The 15,613-nt window shown below is 36.5% G+C and overlaps 1 protein-coding gene across 1 annotated transcript in view; it reads right to left on the reverse strand.

The window, feature by feature from the left end:
* Positions 1-15,613, reverse strand: part of KHDRBS2 (KH RNA binding domain containing, signal transduction associated 2) — a 635,142-nt gene that overhangs the window by 54,181 nt on the left and 565,348 nt on the right. Inside the window, exon 8 of the mRNA XM_046004099.1 lies at positions 13,738-13,796. Coding sequence (XP_045860055.1) covers positions 13,738-13,796 — 59 coding nt within the window. The remainder of the gene's footprint in view (positions 1-13,737; positions 13,797-15,613) is intronic.

Below are 15,613 nucleotides of genomic sequence, written 5' to 3' on the forward strand. Positions count from 1 at the left end.
TGCTATTTATTTTTGGTATACTGTAAGCCAATATCCAGAAACCACAACTAAAGCAGGAAGCCTAAGTTAAGCTCTATTATTACAAACCAGTAGTGTCTCATATAAGAGCATTTACAAGGTTGATTAGAATTCACCTGACTCTCATCCTCTCTGTTTGCTGGTCTCAGTTAAATTTCTGATCTCTCTCTAAGGAATAGCATTCTATTTAAAAACACCTTTCAATACTTCTGTGTTGTTTTATTGCTATTTATTCCCAAAGAGAATAGGTTAGGTTAGATGTTCTGTTGTTGTAACTCACTATGACAATGTCTGTTTTCTTTATTTAATTTTTAAATACCTATCCTATTAAGAAAATAAGATTCTCATCTTATATGAGAATCTTATATGAGAACCATCTTTTCTGAGAATCAATATTCTTATCACATCTTCCAAGGGTCAAACACAATGCTATGTTATTAGCAAATACTTAAAATTTTCCTGCAAGATAGGTGGCAATGTCATCTTCCTTTTAAAGATAAGACAATTATAGCTCAGAATTTGGAAGACTGAGAATTTTTTAAAAAAATGTTTATTTCTTTTAGAAGGTGAGGAGGGGCAGAAAGCGAGAATTTCAAGCAGACTCCCCACTGAGCACGGAGCCCTATGCGGGGCTCTGTCTCACAACCTTGAGATCATGACCTGAGCCAAAATCAAGAGTCTTTTCTCAACCAACTGAGCCACCCAGGTGCCCCAGAAGACCCGAAATTTTTATCTGTAATTGTCTTAACATTTTCCATCACTCCCCTCATCTGAAAGAAGATCCTGACTCCCACTCTCTTTTTTCTTTTCTTGCCTGGAAAATAAGACATCATTTATTCTAATTCCCTTGAATTATGTAATAACTGGTGATTCCAACAACAGTTAATTAGCTAAATGAGTGAGAATGTAGCTTTAATTTTGTTAACAAGAGTGTGGGCTGCTTGAACTGAATTTGTTAAGGTGCAAATCTAAGTGTTCATTCTTCTAAGGTAGAAAGAAAGATCGCCTGCTCTGTTCTGAACATTTTAAAATATTAATGGAATATTGGAACCTAATGGTTCCACAATTTTATCTACACAGTTTGTATTGCCACTATGTTGTAATTGCAGAGTTTATTGTTTTAAGATACAGAGGATAAAACATTGTAGTACTGAAGGGGAAATATGGATGACCAGCATCTGTTTCCACAGATGAACCTAGTGGAATTCTCTTCCAAGAAGAGTTAACTTTGAGTTCACCACAGTTATACTTTCAGGAAATTCAGTCACCTTCTGGAAAGCACTTACAGCTTTATCACTGCTTCAAATTTTTAATTAGATATTCCCTGTTAGAAAAAAGTAACACTTGGAATAATCCATCTAGAGAATAACAGAGAACTAGGCCTTTCTAAGCACGCTTTCTCAACTCTAGAATTTTGTGATGCACATGGCAGAACTTGGTAATTATTTATTGAATACATTAATTCTATTTAACTATTTTACATCTTCATTTTGTAGCCATGAAAGAAGTCACAGCCTTCCCTCGGATCTCTTCACTTCGAATAGGACTCCCAGGGGTCTTGTAGCTAGGCCTGCATTTGAATTCTGGTTCTTCCTCTTTTTTACTGAAAGACTTCTTTCACAAGTGGCAAGTTTCTTAATCTACATGCTGATGGCAAATTTTAACTGTCACAGACCATTCTCAGCTTCTGACGTGCATATCTAGCTGCCTGTGGGGCATCTCCTCAGGTCTTTCAAAGTTAACTTTTTCCAAAACTAAGCTCATCTTTTTCTCCATACTACTTGATGCTCTTCCCAAGTTTCCTATTGAAGAGACTGAAGTTACTACATAGAAATTGCCTAGTTACTCATCTAAAACCCTTGGCATCCCTCTCACCTTTGCCCAGTCACTCTAACCAGTCTTTAAGCTTTGCTTTTTCTTCCTTAATATGTATTTAACTCATGCACTTCTTTCCATCCATTACCAACCCTATTCCATGGCAAGCCATTCTCATCTTTGCCCAGACAACCTAGCTCTTTTCTTGTGTGTTTGACTTTCCATGATTGTATATCAAATATTTATATGCTGTAATATGTATGTTATATACATTATAAAATATGTGTATCTGTGTGTATATACTTATGTATATATATAAACATGTATGTATTCCCTAGTCTTTGTGTGTGTGTGTATGTATACTACTCTACTCCAGCTTCTAGCCAGAGGGACTTTTCTAAATACGATTTATTAGGTCTGTTCAGTTGCTCTTGTAGCACACTCCAGCTCAAGTCCAAATTCCTTAGTAAGAAATTCCACCCAGAGCCTAACATGATCTGACTCCTACCTTCATTTTAGAATTGATGACTTTGGTGATCATCTGAAGCACAAGTATTCTACAATACTCATTGAAAAAAAATTCTTAGGTCTTGAAATAGGAGGAGTGTTAGTATAGTTAAGATTTTAAAGTCTTTTTCTCAAAGGGAAGGTCCCCTGTTTTTGCATGGAAATTGACCAGTTAGGGGAAGAAATCAGTAGAACAAACCACTTAAAAGTTTCAAGTGCAAAAGACCCAAACTTTAGATACCTGTTATATTTTGGCAAGTGAATGATTTCATTTTGCTTGATATATTGAAGAAAAGCTTACATTTTCTTTAACTAGCAAATGTTTATGGATTAGTTTTTTGGATCATTTATTTTGATTCATCTTAAGAAAGATAATGATGACTTCTGGTAGTGATCCCAAAAACCAGAGATGGGCTGGGTCTTTTGGGACTTCTTAAGAGCTTCTCTTGGCTCCTGGGGAACTTGTCCTAAATACCAACATCTTCCTCAAAACCAGTGAGATTCATTTTAGTCTTTGAAGAAGTTCTTAGGTTAAGTCCCGAAGAGGTTTTCAAAAGTAGGTATTTCCCATTGGCTGCCTGGACCATGAAACAGATAAATAACAACTGACTCCCAAGTGCATTTGTTGACATAAGAAACAAATATGAATGTTTAAAATGTGTTCCATATTGAAAATATTCATGGGTAAATTCAGGAAGACAATTCAATAAATATACGAGTCATCTATAATGAGGAAAGCTGTAGAAACTTTTGGGGGTAAAATTCTGAAGTACATCTGTGGCTTAACTAGTTGATACTTGACATCTCTCTATTAACTTTAATTCATCTTCATAAAATGTGGGTCTGTAGCCATGGCTGGGTTTTATAACCTGAGAATTAAATCATCTTCCAGTTTCTATTTTTCAGTCTAGTATGGAAATTCTAGGGCCAGTTTTCTTAACCTTTCTCCATTCTTATACATACTCTTGTTTAGTATCTCCAAATTTACTTCATGTATATACCTAATTTCCAAATCATTACATGATTTCACAATTTTATCTTGTGTGGCTAAGCTTAAGTTATTGGAATTACTACTATTTCTATTGTGAGCGCTAGGAAGATTTTTTTTTTTTTTAAATGACCAACAAACTTGAGGCTGTGCCAAGAATTGCATGCCAAATAGTTTAGCTTGCAATGAGTGATTTTTACCAGCTTCTGTATTCCAAGATGCAGCCACCATGATTGGCAATGTGAGGAAGAATCACTGTAATTCAAACACGCTGTGATTAGTATATTACCCATACCTTGCAGGTGGTACTATTTTGATATTGTCTACTCTGTTTAGCCCCTACCTTATACACTTTACACATTATCATATTTAATAATGACTCTGTACCATTTCATTTCTAGTTATCATCTATTAATAGCTAATTATACACATAACTAAAATTTAAGCTTATATTTTATTCTTGACTCTACTGAGTAATATCTTGCACCTATAAAATAATAAAGGCCAGTGGTTCTCAATATTTTAAAATAAATGTGTTTCTATCTTCTTACTTTAGAGTTAAGATCTTGTCTAAGTAAAAAGGGGATAAAGAATCCAGTTAGAGAAAGGATTTCCAAAATGGAAGGTACAGGAAAAAAATGGTGAATGATAACTGAACACAATATAAGAGGTTTTCTGACTTGAATTGAAAAAAATTCTTCTACAATTATCAAATAAAATCTGAAGCCTATCAAAAACCTGCAAAATTCAACTATAGACTTTTAAAAATATACATATGGACTTTATCAGAAAAATGGAAGAATAAGAATGATGATATAAAATGATATTTTATAATTCTCTTCTCTAAGAATTCTAATAATGCCTTCAACTCAGTGAAGGAGGTAGGCATGGTGACGTAGCTTCATAGACGAAGAGACTGCAATTTGATTGCCTTACTCCACCCCACACCTGCCATTTCTGTACTTGAGACCATAAATGAGCCCAGAGTGTATTCTTAGACCAATACCAAGTTACAGGAGTTACAGAAAACCAGGTTTTAAGTGTAGCAAAATGTTAACGTGGCTGTTTGACTGGCTCTGACTCTGTGCTTTTTGCCTCAACATGTCTCTGCCGGCTTTCCCGAGTTGACGCTCTTATCTCACCCTCTGTGTAATAAAAATTTGGGCTACCCTTTTTCCCCAGTTACTGTGAAGTAACCTCTAAACTCCAGGAATTTCCTGGAGTAATGGGAAAGTCTTGTTATTCATGATGGGCTCCTCTGATCACACCTGGTAGTTCATGCCAATGAGACGACTCAGGATGGGGCCCGGTCATGCCTCAGAGGCCAACCAGGAGATTAGAGGGTTTGGGCATTAACCGTGTGATACCAGCCCAATCTGGAGAAGAGAGAAAGGAGTCTGGAGATGGAAATGATTCAGTCGTTCATGCTGCATAATGAAGCTGTAATAAAAACTCTGGACACTGAGGTTTGCATGAGCTTGGCAACACCTTGTATGTGGTGTTGGCGTACACGTCAGTACGCCAGGAGGATACTGCCACCCTGAAGATTTTGAGAGCTTCATATTTGGGGCTCTCCCAGACCTTGCTCTAAGTATCCGTCTCTCTCTGCCTTATTCTGCCTTCTTTCCTTTTGCTCTAATGATTAATCATAAGTTAGAGCCATTTCCTTCATTATGTGAGTCATTCTGGCAAGTTATTAAACCAGAGGGGGTAGTGGGAACTCCAAAGTTGTAGCCAGCTGATCAGAAGAAAGGGTGGCCTAGAGTCCTCCGAATTTGTGACTGAAGTGTGAAGTGAGGGCAGTTTTGTGGAGAGTTGTACCCCTCACTTGTAACATTTAGGTGAACTCTGGGCACTCACCCTAGTCTGTTCACTCTCCCAGTCTTCTTAGCAGCCTGAATTTTGCTCTTTGTCCATGACTGGACCTATCCCTGGTAGAATTTCCAAATGCCAGCAGCCTCCAGGGGAGCTGTCACCTGCTGCTGCACTCCCCTGATCAGGAGGGGACATCTCCTGGAACCTTCCTGCACAGTTGCCAGGCTCCAGAGAGACTGACCTAAGTATTCTAGATCCATCCTCCCCCTCCCCCAGCCTATCTTGTTACCAGCAGAGCTAGGTAATTTATAAAAAGACACTGATATTAGTCATCAGTAATCATAACTACATTTTCAACTGGCATTTTTTCCAGCCATCCATATATATCAGTTCCCATTGGATCATTCAATAAATTATGACGTGGTTGATAAATATGTGTTGCACATTTATTTCAGGACAATGTATCTTTGTCTTTTAAAAATTCATGATCTCTATTAATAGAAATAAAAATCTCCCCAAACTGGAAATTTTTTAAAGACCCCCTAAGGTGGTATGCCTTCAGGATATATTTTTTCTAACCTAGTCTATTTCCAGGTAGCCAAGAAAATTTTTTTCCAGCTTTATATTTTATATTCTGTACTTCATGTTTTGAAAACAGCCCATTTTTGTATATTCTAAATAAAGATCATTATATTGAATTTACTTTTTTTTGTACATGATCTGTACACCCCAAGATTCTGACAGTAAATTAGTCAACTCTTCCCTCCCCATCAGTTAAAATGATTGCACCATTAACTCAGCAGAAAAGAAAGTGATAAAAGAACTTTCCTATGGCTTGTTTCATTGCCTAAACCAGAGAAATGATAGGTGCATGTGAGCTGTAATTTTTGTGAACTCTCTGTTGGGTGAATTTTAGACAAAGTCAAACTTGAGATTTAAATGTTCAGCACACAATTGTTCAAAAAGGGGAGAAATCCTATTTTCCATTATGTAAACTTGCAGTTTTTTTTAAAGTGAATTAAAATGCCAGGTCCTAGAACACAATATTTGCTTCTCAAGTACCCAGTGTTCCAAAAGATAGCCTTTGTAGAACTCTGTGTGGTGCCTTTAAGAATGCAGGTGACTGGCACAGTTTTGATCATTCATATTAAAATCACAGGCTACTTTTCATCACCTCCCAGATGTGTATCTAAAACTTGTTCTCAACTGTAGCTTACAGAAGAACCACCCAGAAAGCTATTCAACTGATGCCCCCAGTTCTCATCTCCAAAGACTGTGATGAAGCTGATCTTGGGTGGTAACAGGACATTAATATTTTTTTCAAGATTAACCAAATGATTCTAAACTGTGTCATTAAGGTTAATAATCTCTGATCTGAAATATTGTAAAGCAAGTTCCAGTTTTGCCTAAAACTGAATGGAAACTGTAATACATCTATTACACTGGAAGAGATAGAGTAGCAAGACACTGATCTTTTGTCTGTCTGTCTAGGCAGCATAATCCACATTTATTATCCAGACTAGTTGAATTAGATATCCATCTCACTGCAACCTCTGAATTAGGAAAGACCAAAAAGTTAACTATGTCTTAAGCTAATTTTACAAGTGAGTTTTAGTGGCACCTGGTGGCTCGGTTGGTTAAGCATCTGCCTTCAGTTCAGGTCATGATCTCTGGGTCCTGAAATCAAGTCCTGCATCGGGCTCCCTCCTCAGCGGGGAGTCTTCTTCTCTCTCTCTGTCTCTCCCTCTCACTTGTGCTCTTTCCCTCTCAAATAAATAAATAAAATTTTTATTAAAAAAGTGAATTTTAAAATACTTTAGAAGCACCATTTCATCAGCCCTTTAAAATAAAGGACTAATAAAGTCTAATAATTTTTTTTAAAGATTTTATTTATTTATTTGACAGAGAGAGATCACAAGTAGCAGAGAAGCAGGCAGAGAGAGAGAGGGAAGCAGGCTCCCTGCTGAGCAGAGAGCCCAATGTGGGACGCGATCCCAGGACCCTGAGATCATGACCCGAGCCGAAGGCAGCGGCTTAACCCACTGAGCCACTCAGGCGCCCCAAGTCTAATAATTTAAATCTAATAACTTTAAAAATAAAGTTTAAAAATCTATATTAAAAGTTAAATAGAATAAATCATAGTGATATTTTTGTCAGTAGCCTATCATGTAACAACTTCAATATTAATAAGTCCTAGGAAAAATAAAAATAAGTCCTAGGATACATGAGTTTTTTAAATGTCTGGTAAATTCTTGCCCATGTTAAGAAGATTATCTTCATTTATAAAATCAATTTCCTCAAATTGATATTTCTACTTACTATTAAAAATGGACAGAATTTGTTCTTGAATCACATGCATGGCATGATTGTCAGTTAGCTTCATTTTCTTTTGCTGTTTTCACAGATTAATCAATGCAGGGCTTATTTTCATACTGGGATAATAATCATTCCTGCCTCTGAAAACAAAATGAGCTTTGTGTTCTGCAATCGTCTTGAAGTGAAGCACTCAAATGCCCTAGAATATGGGACAAAATTCTTTTTGCTTTCATTCATTTCAAGACAGTGTATTAATATTATCCTCCTTGCTTCCACACAGCTGTCATCTTAAATGCCACTAAAGAATGGATGCGTAATTAGCTCTTCAGTTCGTACATTAAATACATTTTAATAAACAGTTCTTTTCTCTGAGAAGAGAATATTGCCGTCCATTCTTAGCTGTCAGTCTCAGAGAGAATTCAGAGGGTGTTTCCTATGTGAAGTATTGCTTAGCCAAGCTGATCTATGCGCTATATTTAAAATGCACCCTTATTGAATTACGAGCTATTTAGATTTACCCAAAACAATTACAATGACTCTGATAAATTAAGAAACATTTTTAAAATGAAGAAACTGATTTGGATTCCTGTGAGTCCAATATTTGTGTTCCAAAAATAAATTCAAGTTATCGGAAACATAAAATTTAAATCTTAACTTAATAAAATTAAAGATCAATGAAATGTTTAATAAATATTAATACATTAAGTATTGAGTATAAATAATATATTTATGTTGTATTTTAGTACTAGCATCTATATAAAGGATTTAATGTTTAAAATTTTATATTTATAGTGCTTCAAGAAAGAACAGTTTAATCTTTAATGTCAAATTGTATGGAAATATCTTGAATAATCCAATTGTGATGACACCCAAAAGAATGCATGATTTTCCTTGAGGTCAACATTATCTGTCACTTCAACATGACTTATGGGCCTGAAAGAGACAAATACAATTTTAATCTAGTGATACACAAAACACAATGTGTGAAGATTCAGAGTAAGGAATCACACTGAATGATTGGATTTTTACTTCTGGTGGTTTATTTCAAACCATTTCTAAAGGAATCCTAAAAGAGAGAGTCCATCCATGAGTCTTTCGAATGCAAGACCCGATTATCCTGAAGAGCATTCCTTCTCCTTTTCCCGATACGTGTTAGCCCCACAATTCTTTCCACCAACCTGAACAGGAGAGGCAATTTACTGTAACACTCTTCACTTACTGTCCAAATCTGGCTTGTGGCCGGGAAAATGAGAATTCGGACTATTTGTTTTATAAAAATAAATCTGGCTTGTGGCCGGGAAACTGAGAATTGGGGCTATTTGTTTTATAAAAATAATACAGTCATCCCATAGAGATTTAGTATCTGTGCCCAGGATACAACCAAAATGTAAGAGAGGAATTACTGCTTTAGAATGGAAATGAATGACTAAGTGGAGATGCAAGGTTTAAATGTTACTGATTTGAAAGTTTGTACACAGTTCTTTAAAGGTAAGCTATAAATGGTTGCTAGTTAATACATTAGTTACTATGTGAAATATGGAAAATTAATGAAAAAATCAATCTGTATTTGAGATGAGTAAGTCCTCAAATAACTGCTCCACATGCATATTTAAATTTCATCATCTGTTCTTTTGCATAGGATAGGATGAGCAACCTATCAGCACGAAGCCTGTACTTCAAGCTGCCTCCACATAATAACCTGATACCCAAATCTGAGTGTATACAATGCATATTCATTTGTTAATTAGATTTCAAGATGATGATGCTGAGCACTCACTGTTTCTCAGCTTTTGACTTGGCCCTTTTTCTATTGTCTGTAGAAGATACGAGAGTATGAGAATTTTCAAAATTTAAATCTCATTACTATGTGGATTGACTGCAAGTATTGTTGTTATTTCTTGGTTATACAAAAGGAGTATCCCTTTTCAACTGATCATATTAGTGGTTAATTCTGATAGCACATGTGAAAAATCTATTAAATTCTGCATTTGTCAAGGTATAATTATAATGATTAAGAGCTAAAAAAGAAAACCTTTACTTAGTGATAAGAAAATCTCAAAGGAATTTTTATAAAGCAGTCTACATTGTGTTCTCTCTTTAAATAAAACGTGTATCATGGTGGATTAAAAGATTGGCAAAATATATAACAAAAAGTAAAGAATGAATACATATAGTAGCGTAATTCGGGATGATTTAAATTCCTTCTTTTTCAAAACAAATTTTCTATAGTAGATGTGTACTATTTTTAGCCTAAGAAAAAATAATTTTTAGGTGAATCAGAACTACATATCTCCTTTGATTTTGAAACACTGTGGCAAAACAAATTCTAAAAACTATTTCACATATGCATCATTTAAAACATAGTTGCCTTTGTTCAGAGTCTCTGGTCCCTATTTCATAGCCAAATGTGTACCACAGATGGTTCATAGTGAGCTGAGAGGGTTATGGGGCAGTGGGGTGGACCTTGGGCTGTTGAAATCCTGCCTCATGAGCAGTTTCTTCCTCAACCCACTGCGCTGCACATGTATCATTTTGTTTGAGATCTACACCATGAAAAAAGGTTGCAACACATTAGTTAGATTTCCTTGCTTCAACCCCTGGAATATCATTCTGACCCCAATAGAATGACTTAATAAACTGTCCTGAACAATAATCCTTCTGACAGGAAAATCAAGAAGGGCTTCCTAAATTAGAACGCATAGAGTGTTGACATATCAACATTTTCAAATAAAGAATAAAAACACCTTGAACGTGAAGCGTATTCTTGAATTGATGCTTGCTCAATAATGTCAGAAAATGGCAACAGATCCGAATGGCCAAAGAAAAGATCATGGCCCTAAAGACCAATCTATTTTTAGCCACGTACATGTGTCTAATCTTTCCACAATAAGAATATGGCCAATTTGGCTGACATTTTAGTTAGTAAAATAGGTTAAAAAGAAGTTATTATGTAAAAATTCCTACTTAATATCTTTTTTACTCTGACCAGACATTTTCCTCATTACTTATTAAAAATAATTTGTCAACTGTTTCTGGATGTTGAGAAGTACTTATTGGTAAATTGTAATTCGACCTAGAATGAAATCTTGTGCTTATGGGCAGGTGTAGCTTTTAAAATAAAAGGGGTTGTTGTTTGTCTCTAGACTTTGCTGCAGGAGAAGAATCAAAGAAACAAGATAGAATCATGTAAGACCCATAGCTCAGAGAGGTGGACCCCACCCTCCTGACCATGGTCCCTGGATGTCCGTTACAAGATCCGAAAAGACAATAGTTTATATTCACACACGTTTCCCTATTACCTTGCATGGCAATAACATTAAAAAAAATACTTAGAAACAGAAAACTCATCTCTTATTATGAGCTACACTGTCAGATATCATCCATTGATTTTAGTACATGTAATTCCATAAAGTAAAGCTCACGGTGGTGATTTTTCCTCAAATTGAGGCAAGTGTAAAAAGCAATGACCATATTTTGCAAATGAAAATCCCAGTTTTTAAAAAGTGATTTATAAATAGTAATGGGAGTTTCAAGAGATTGTTCACCACAATATCTCCAGGATTGAGTACAATGCCTGGCACATATTAGCCATTAAATAAATATTTGTTACATGAGTAATGTTCTCTGACTTTCTCTTATATCACATGGCTTATAATCTGGCACAGGTTTTTTTTTTTAATATGTAGCCATAGGTTTCTCAACAACAGACAGTAGGAACCGGGGAGGGAACATATCTATTATGTATGCCATCATATTCCAATAGCCTGTAAATACCTATATGCACACAGTTGAATGAATTAGAGAAAGGCCCATGTTGTGTCTTATTTACCTATCATCCTAAGTAATCATACCAGGCATGTGGCTTCATTCCTATTTCTTTTTTTTAAATTGCATTTATTTATTTGAGAGACACAGAGAGAGAGAGAGAGAACAGGGGGAGGGGCAGAGGGAGAAGCAGGCTTCCTGCTGAGCCAGGAACCCAATTCAGGGCTCCATCCCAGGACCCTGAGATCATAACCTGAGCCGAGGTCAGATGCTTAACATACTGAGCCACCCAGGCACCCCTTGATTCCTATTTGATTAGGAATATCCTTGCAACAATGCAGATTTACTTATTGCTCTGTTGAACTAAGAGAATGCTGCAACAACTAAGGCAGACCTGTACGAACTTGTCCATCACTTATTTTTTCTGTGAAATAACTTCTGAAAATATGTTTCTGTTATTTTGGAGAATATCCCCGTCTCTCACAGCAGGGAAATTATGTTCATTTGATTGGTGCTGGAGAAGCTGGAGTCAGAGAGAGTGAGCCTAGTGCTCATTTTGGGTTAATTCTTTATTTTTTCCTGAAAAATACTCTCGAAGACCTTCATCCCCTTAGATTAGTGGGAGAGCAGCTGGCAGGATTTAGAGAAATCTCACTAAGCTCAACATCCTTCCTTTAAAATAAACTTAGGTTTAAAGTACCAGATCCTGTTCTTTCTTGCTAGGTCCACTGAACTCTGCCCCCACTCCCAACAACAAAACCAGACACACTTGAATTCACATTCTTGCTGTCATTTGTGAATTGTTTAACTCAGGCAGGTTACTTCCAGCTCTGAGCCTCAGCTCCTTATTTGTAAAGCTCCGATGACAATACGAGCGCGTACCCTGTATGATTCTGGTGGGGATTCGATTATGTAGATATACATAGAATGCTTAATGAGGATTATTTCCACCATCTCGAATCCTCATTATAAACTGCTTAGTATGGAGCCCTAATAGGTGGGTGCTTCGTGTGTGGTAGCAGCAACTAATCGCATTCCAAACACCGATGAGACTCTAAAAACAGAAGCTGCGTCCCACAGCTGTACCCTCATATTGACTTAACCGCTGTTGTTTAGTTTCCTCATTAGAAAATGGAGTTAAAACACTTAATAGTTCAATTTATCATAAAAGATAAATGAGAAGATATATGTAAGTAAGAAGCTTATGGATGGCAGTCACTGTGGGAACGGGTTATTGTCTGCTCCTGTTTCTGAGCTTGGCCTCGTGATACTCCACCCGGAGAAGCGAGTTGGTTAGGTAACTAGTTTCGAGGAAGGCGCACTTCCTCCTTTCCTCCCGAGGTCTGGACCTTTCCTTCACCCTCATGAAGCACCGCACCTGCCTAGCGTGGAGCCGCGATCCCAGAGGCAGCATTCATGATGTCTTCTACTGGTCCCCATAAAGAGGAATGGAGTGGCTTTGGTATTACTTCAATAAAAATTGGGGCCCCACAACATTGAAATCAGTGTCCTCTTTCAAGGTGGACAAGCAGTGACATTGCATATGTATTTTTTTTTCATTTTATTTATTTTTTCAGCGTAACAGTATTCATTCTTTTTGCACAACACCCAGTGCTCCATGCAAAACGTGCCCTCCCCATTACCCACCACCTGGTCCCCCAACCTCCCACCCCTACATTGCATATGTATTTTAAGGAATGAGAAACTACCTTTCAAAAGTGATATGCTATATGGATATGTCATGGATACTCAATACATCTTATTGAATTGAATTAAAATTAATATTAAGTAGTATTTTAATTAAAGAGTGTATTTTTGAAATTAATTTTATAGACTGACATGCTATTTGGCTATTCTTTATTTATTTTTTAATTTTTATAAACATATAATGTATTATTAGCCCCAGGGGTACAGGTCTGTGAATCGCCAGGTTTACACACTTCACAGCACTCACCATAGCACATACCCTCCCCAATGTCCATAACCCCACCACTCCCTCCCCCCCCACCAGCAGCCCTCAGTTTGTTTTGTGACATTAAGAGTCTCTTATGGTTTTTGACTATTAATTCTTATGCCAGCATTATATGGCACTTGTAAGAGCTACAAGAAAATAACTTGAAAGCTACAGTTTCGGCTCTTAAACGTTTTGAAATATTTTGACTGTGTATTACTTCTCAATGATCTTTGTGACAGCAGGAAAGACACAGCATTGTTGTCAAATCAATGAATCAGACAATGGACACAGTGGAACATATAAGACACTGTTCAAAATGCTCACTGTTGCTGTTGAAAATGATCTATGATTTTGATTAATTGCTTTTGAAATTTTGATCAAAATTGATCTGTCCAGGTTTCTGGTACTGGCTCTTATATGTCAGACCTCACCCTGGAATTACATAAATCAGTTTAGCCTGGACTTCTGTAAAAACCGGGGGTAGAAAGAAGTAATTTCTGAGTTGTCAGTGACTGATGGATGTTCTGATTTCACAGATTTAGTAAAGAAAAGGTCTTACCGTAGCTGTCATAGGCATCCTCACTTACTCCATGACCGTAGTCATAGTATTCAGGGACACTGCAACAGATTTAGACAGCAATCAATGCTACTGTAATCAGGAGGAATCAACCCAGAAACTCATATGGAATTTGAAAGCAAAATGTGTGCTAAAATAATATCCCGAGAACTTTCTAGGCATCAAACACAATCCTAAAAAAAAAAAAAATCAGGAAGAAAAATATAGGTTATTGACAAAGAGTGCTATGATTTTCTCATGGCACCTCAGAACTTCTTTATCTCTAATCTCCAATTTTATAAATCAAATTTCCCTTAAAACACAAGTATAATACTTCAAAATTTGTCAAGAGGGAAGTTATAAAGATCTATTTCCAAGAAAAAGTGCTATAGAAGATGACAATTTGCCCAATTGTGTATGGCTCTTAACCCTGTTACCCTAAGAAATATGCATCCCCTTCATCCTCACTTCCTAACACCGAAATTCTATTTATACGCCCCTCTAGCCCTTCCACAGCCTGTCCATGCCCTTCCCAAATAGATAAGTGATTTATTTTTAATATTTTACTAGATGCTTCCCCGTTTCAATAACTGACAAGAAGATGTCCTTCCTCCATTTCTTACTCAAGTTACTTCAAGTCTTCCCTCACTATGGATCTCATCACTCTTCCCTGCACCGTTTTCCCCTTTAAGGCACCACTCTCATTAGCATTCATGCATTTCATCCCCCAAATCCTCTCTCAACCCTCACTTCCCCACACAGGGATATGACTACCCCTTCCTGGTAAAATTTCTTGAAAAGAGGCAAGTGTTCATCCTTTTCACTGCCTCTCCTTCTATACATATGTTTTTGAAGATAGTCCAATCAAGCTGTTGTCTCCAATGACGTAGCTCTTGTCAGTACCTTGACATTTCAAATCTAGTGGTGGAGAGGTGGTCCTCGGTTCACATTAGCAGTGTTTAACACTGTTGACCACTTCCTGCTCCTGGGACCATTCCACTTGCTTCTGAGATGTCCTCAGAATAAACAATAACTACTTATATTAATATACTCACATTGATAATTTATGAGACCCTGTATTTTTCCTGCAAATAAGCTCCTTCATTTTACGTCCTCAGCTTGAATCTTAATTTCTGATTTATATATAATATACATAATAAATTTGTAAGTTATATCAAGATTACTAATTTCTCTTAATTATGTAAAGTGTGGTGAGAAAAATGGCTTAATATCAAACTCTAAATTGTATAAGGACTGAGGGTGGGCCTCAGATACCAAAGGGTTAGGTTGAAAGAAAGACACAAAAGCCTAAAATTCTGTGGTTGTCATTATCCCTCAGGGAAATCCCATAGGTCAAATTATATTAAACACTTCAGATTTCACTGACAGTAAGGAAAAGGAAGCAAAAAAGATAATACGGTCTACGTATTAGAGGTGAAAAAGAGAAATAGAGAGAAGTTTGGCTCTCTATCTTTCTGGGAGGCAACTGATTATTCATTAATTCAACTTTTAGTGTAAAGTAATTAGAAAAAATAAAAGAAGAAGGCTACTGAACCTAATCTTCATTGCCCAGAATGTTTATGCACATATACACAAACTGTCTAGGAAAAAAGCATGGCAATATGTTTTTCTTCCCATCTCTGGGACTATTTAAGTCTAAGGCCATTGACTATTGGTTGGATGTTTATCCCTTCTTACACATCCTTCGCTTAATAGAAGTGATATAACCTAACTGAGAACCCTCATTAATATGTAACAAATTCCTCAGAGTTGTTACATTGATTCCCAGGTGATCAAGAAATGGCAGTCATGAGAATGTGATTTAATAAGCAGCATTCCCATTTAGAGGGATGAAGAGAAAATGAAGACATCGACAGCA

This window comes from Meles meles, chromosome 5, assembly GCF_922984935.1.
Source record: "Meles meles chromosome 5, mMelMel3.1 paternal haplotype, whole genome shotgun sequence".
In the NCBI taxonomy this organism is placed as follows: domain Eukaryota; kingdom Metazoa; phylum Chordata; class Mammalia; order Carnivora; family Mustelidae; genus Meles; species Meles meles.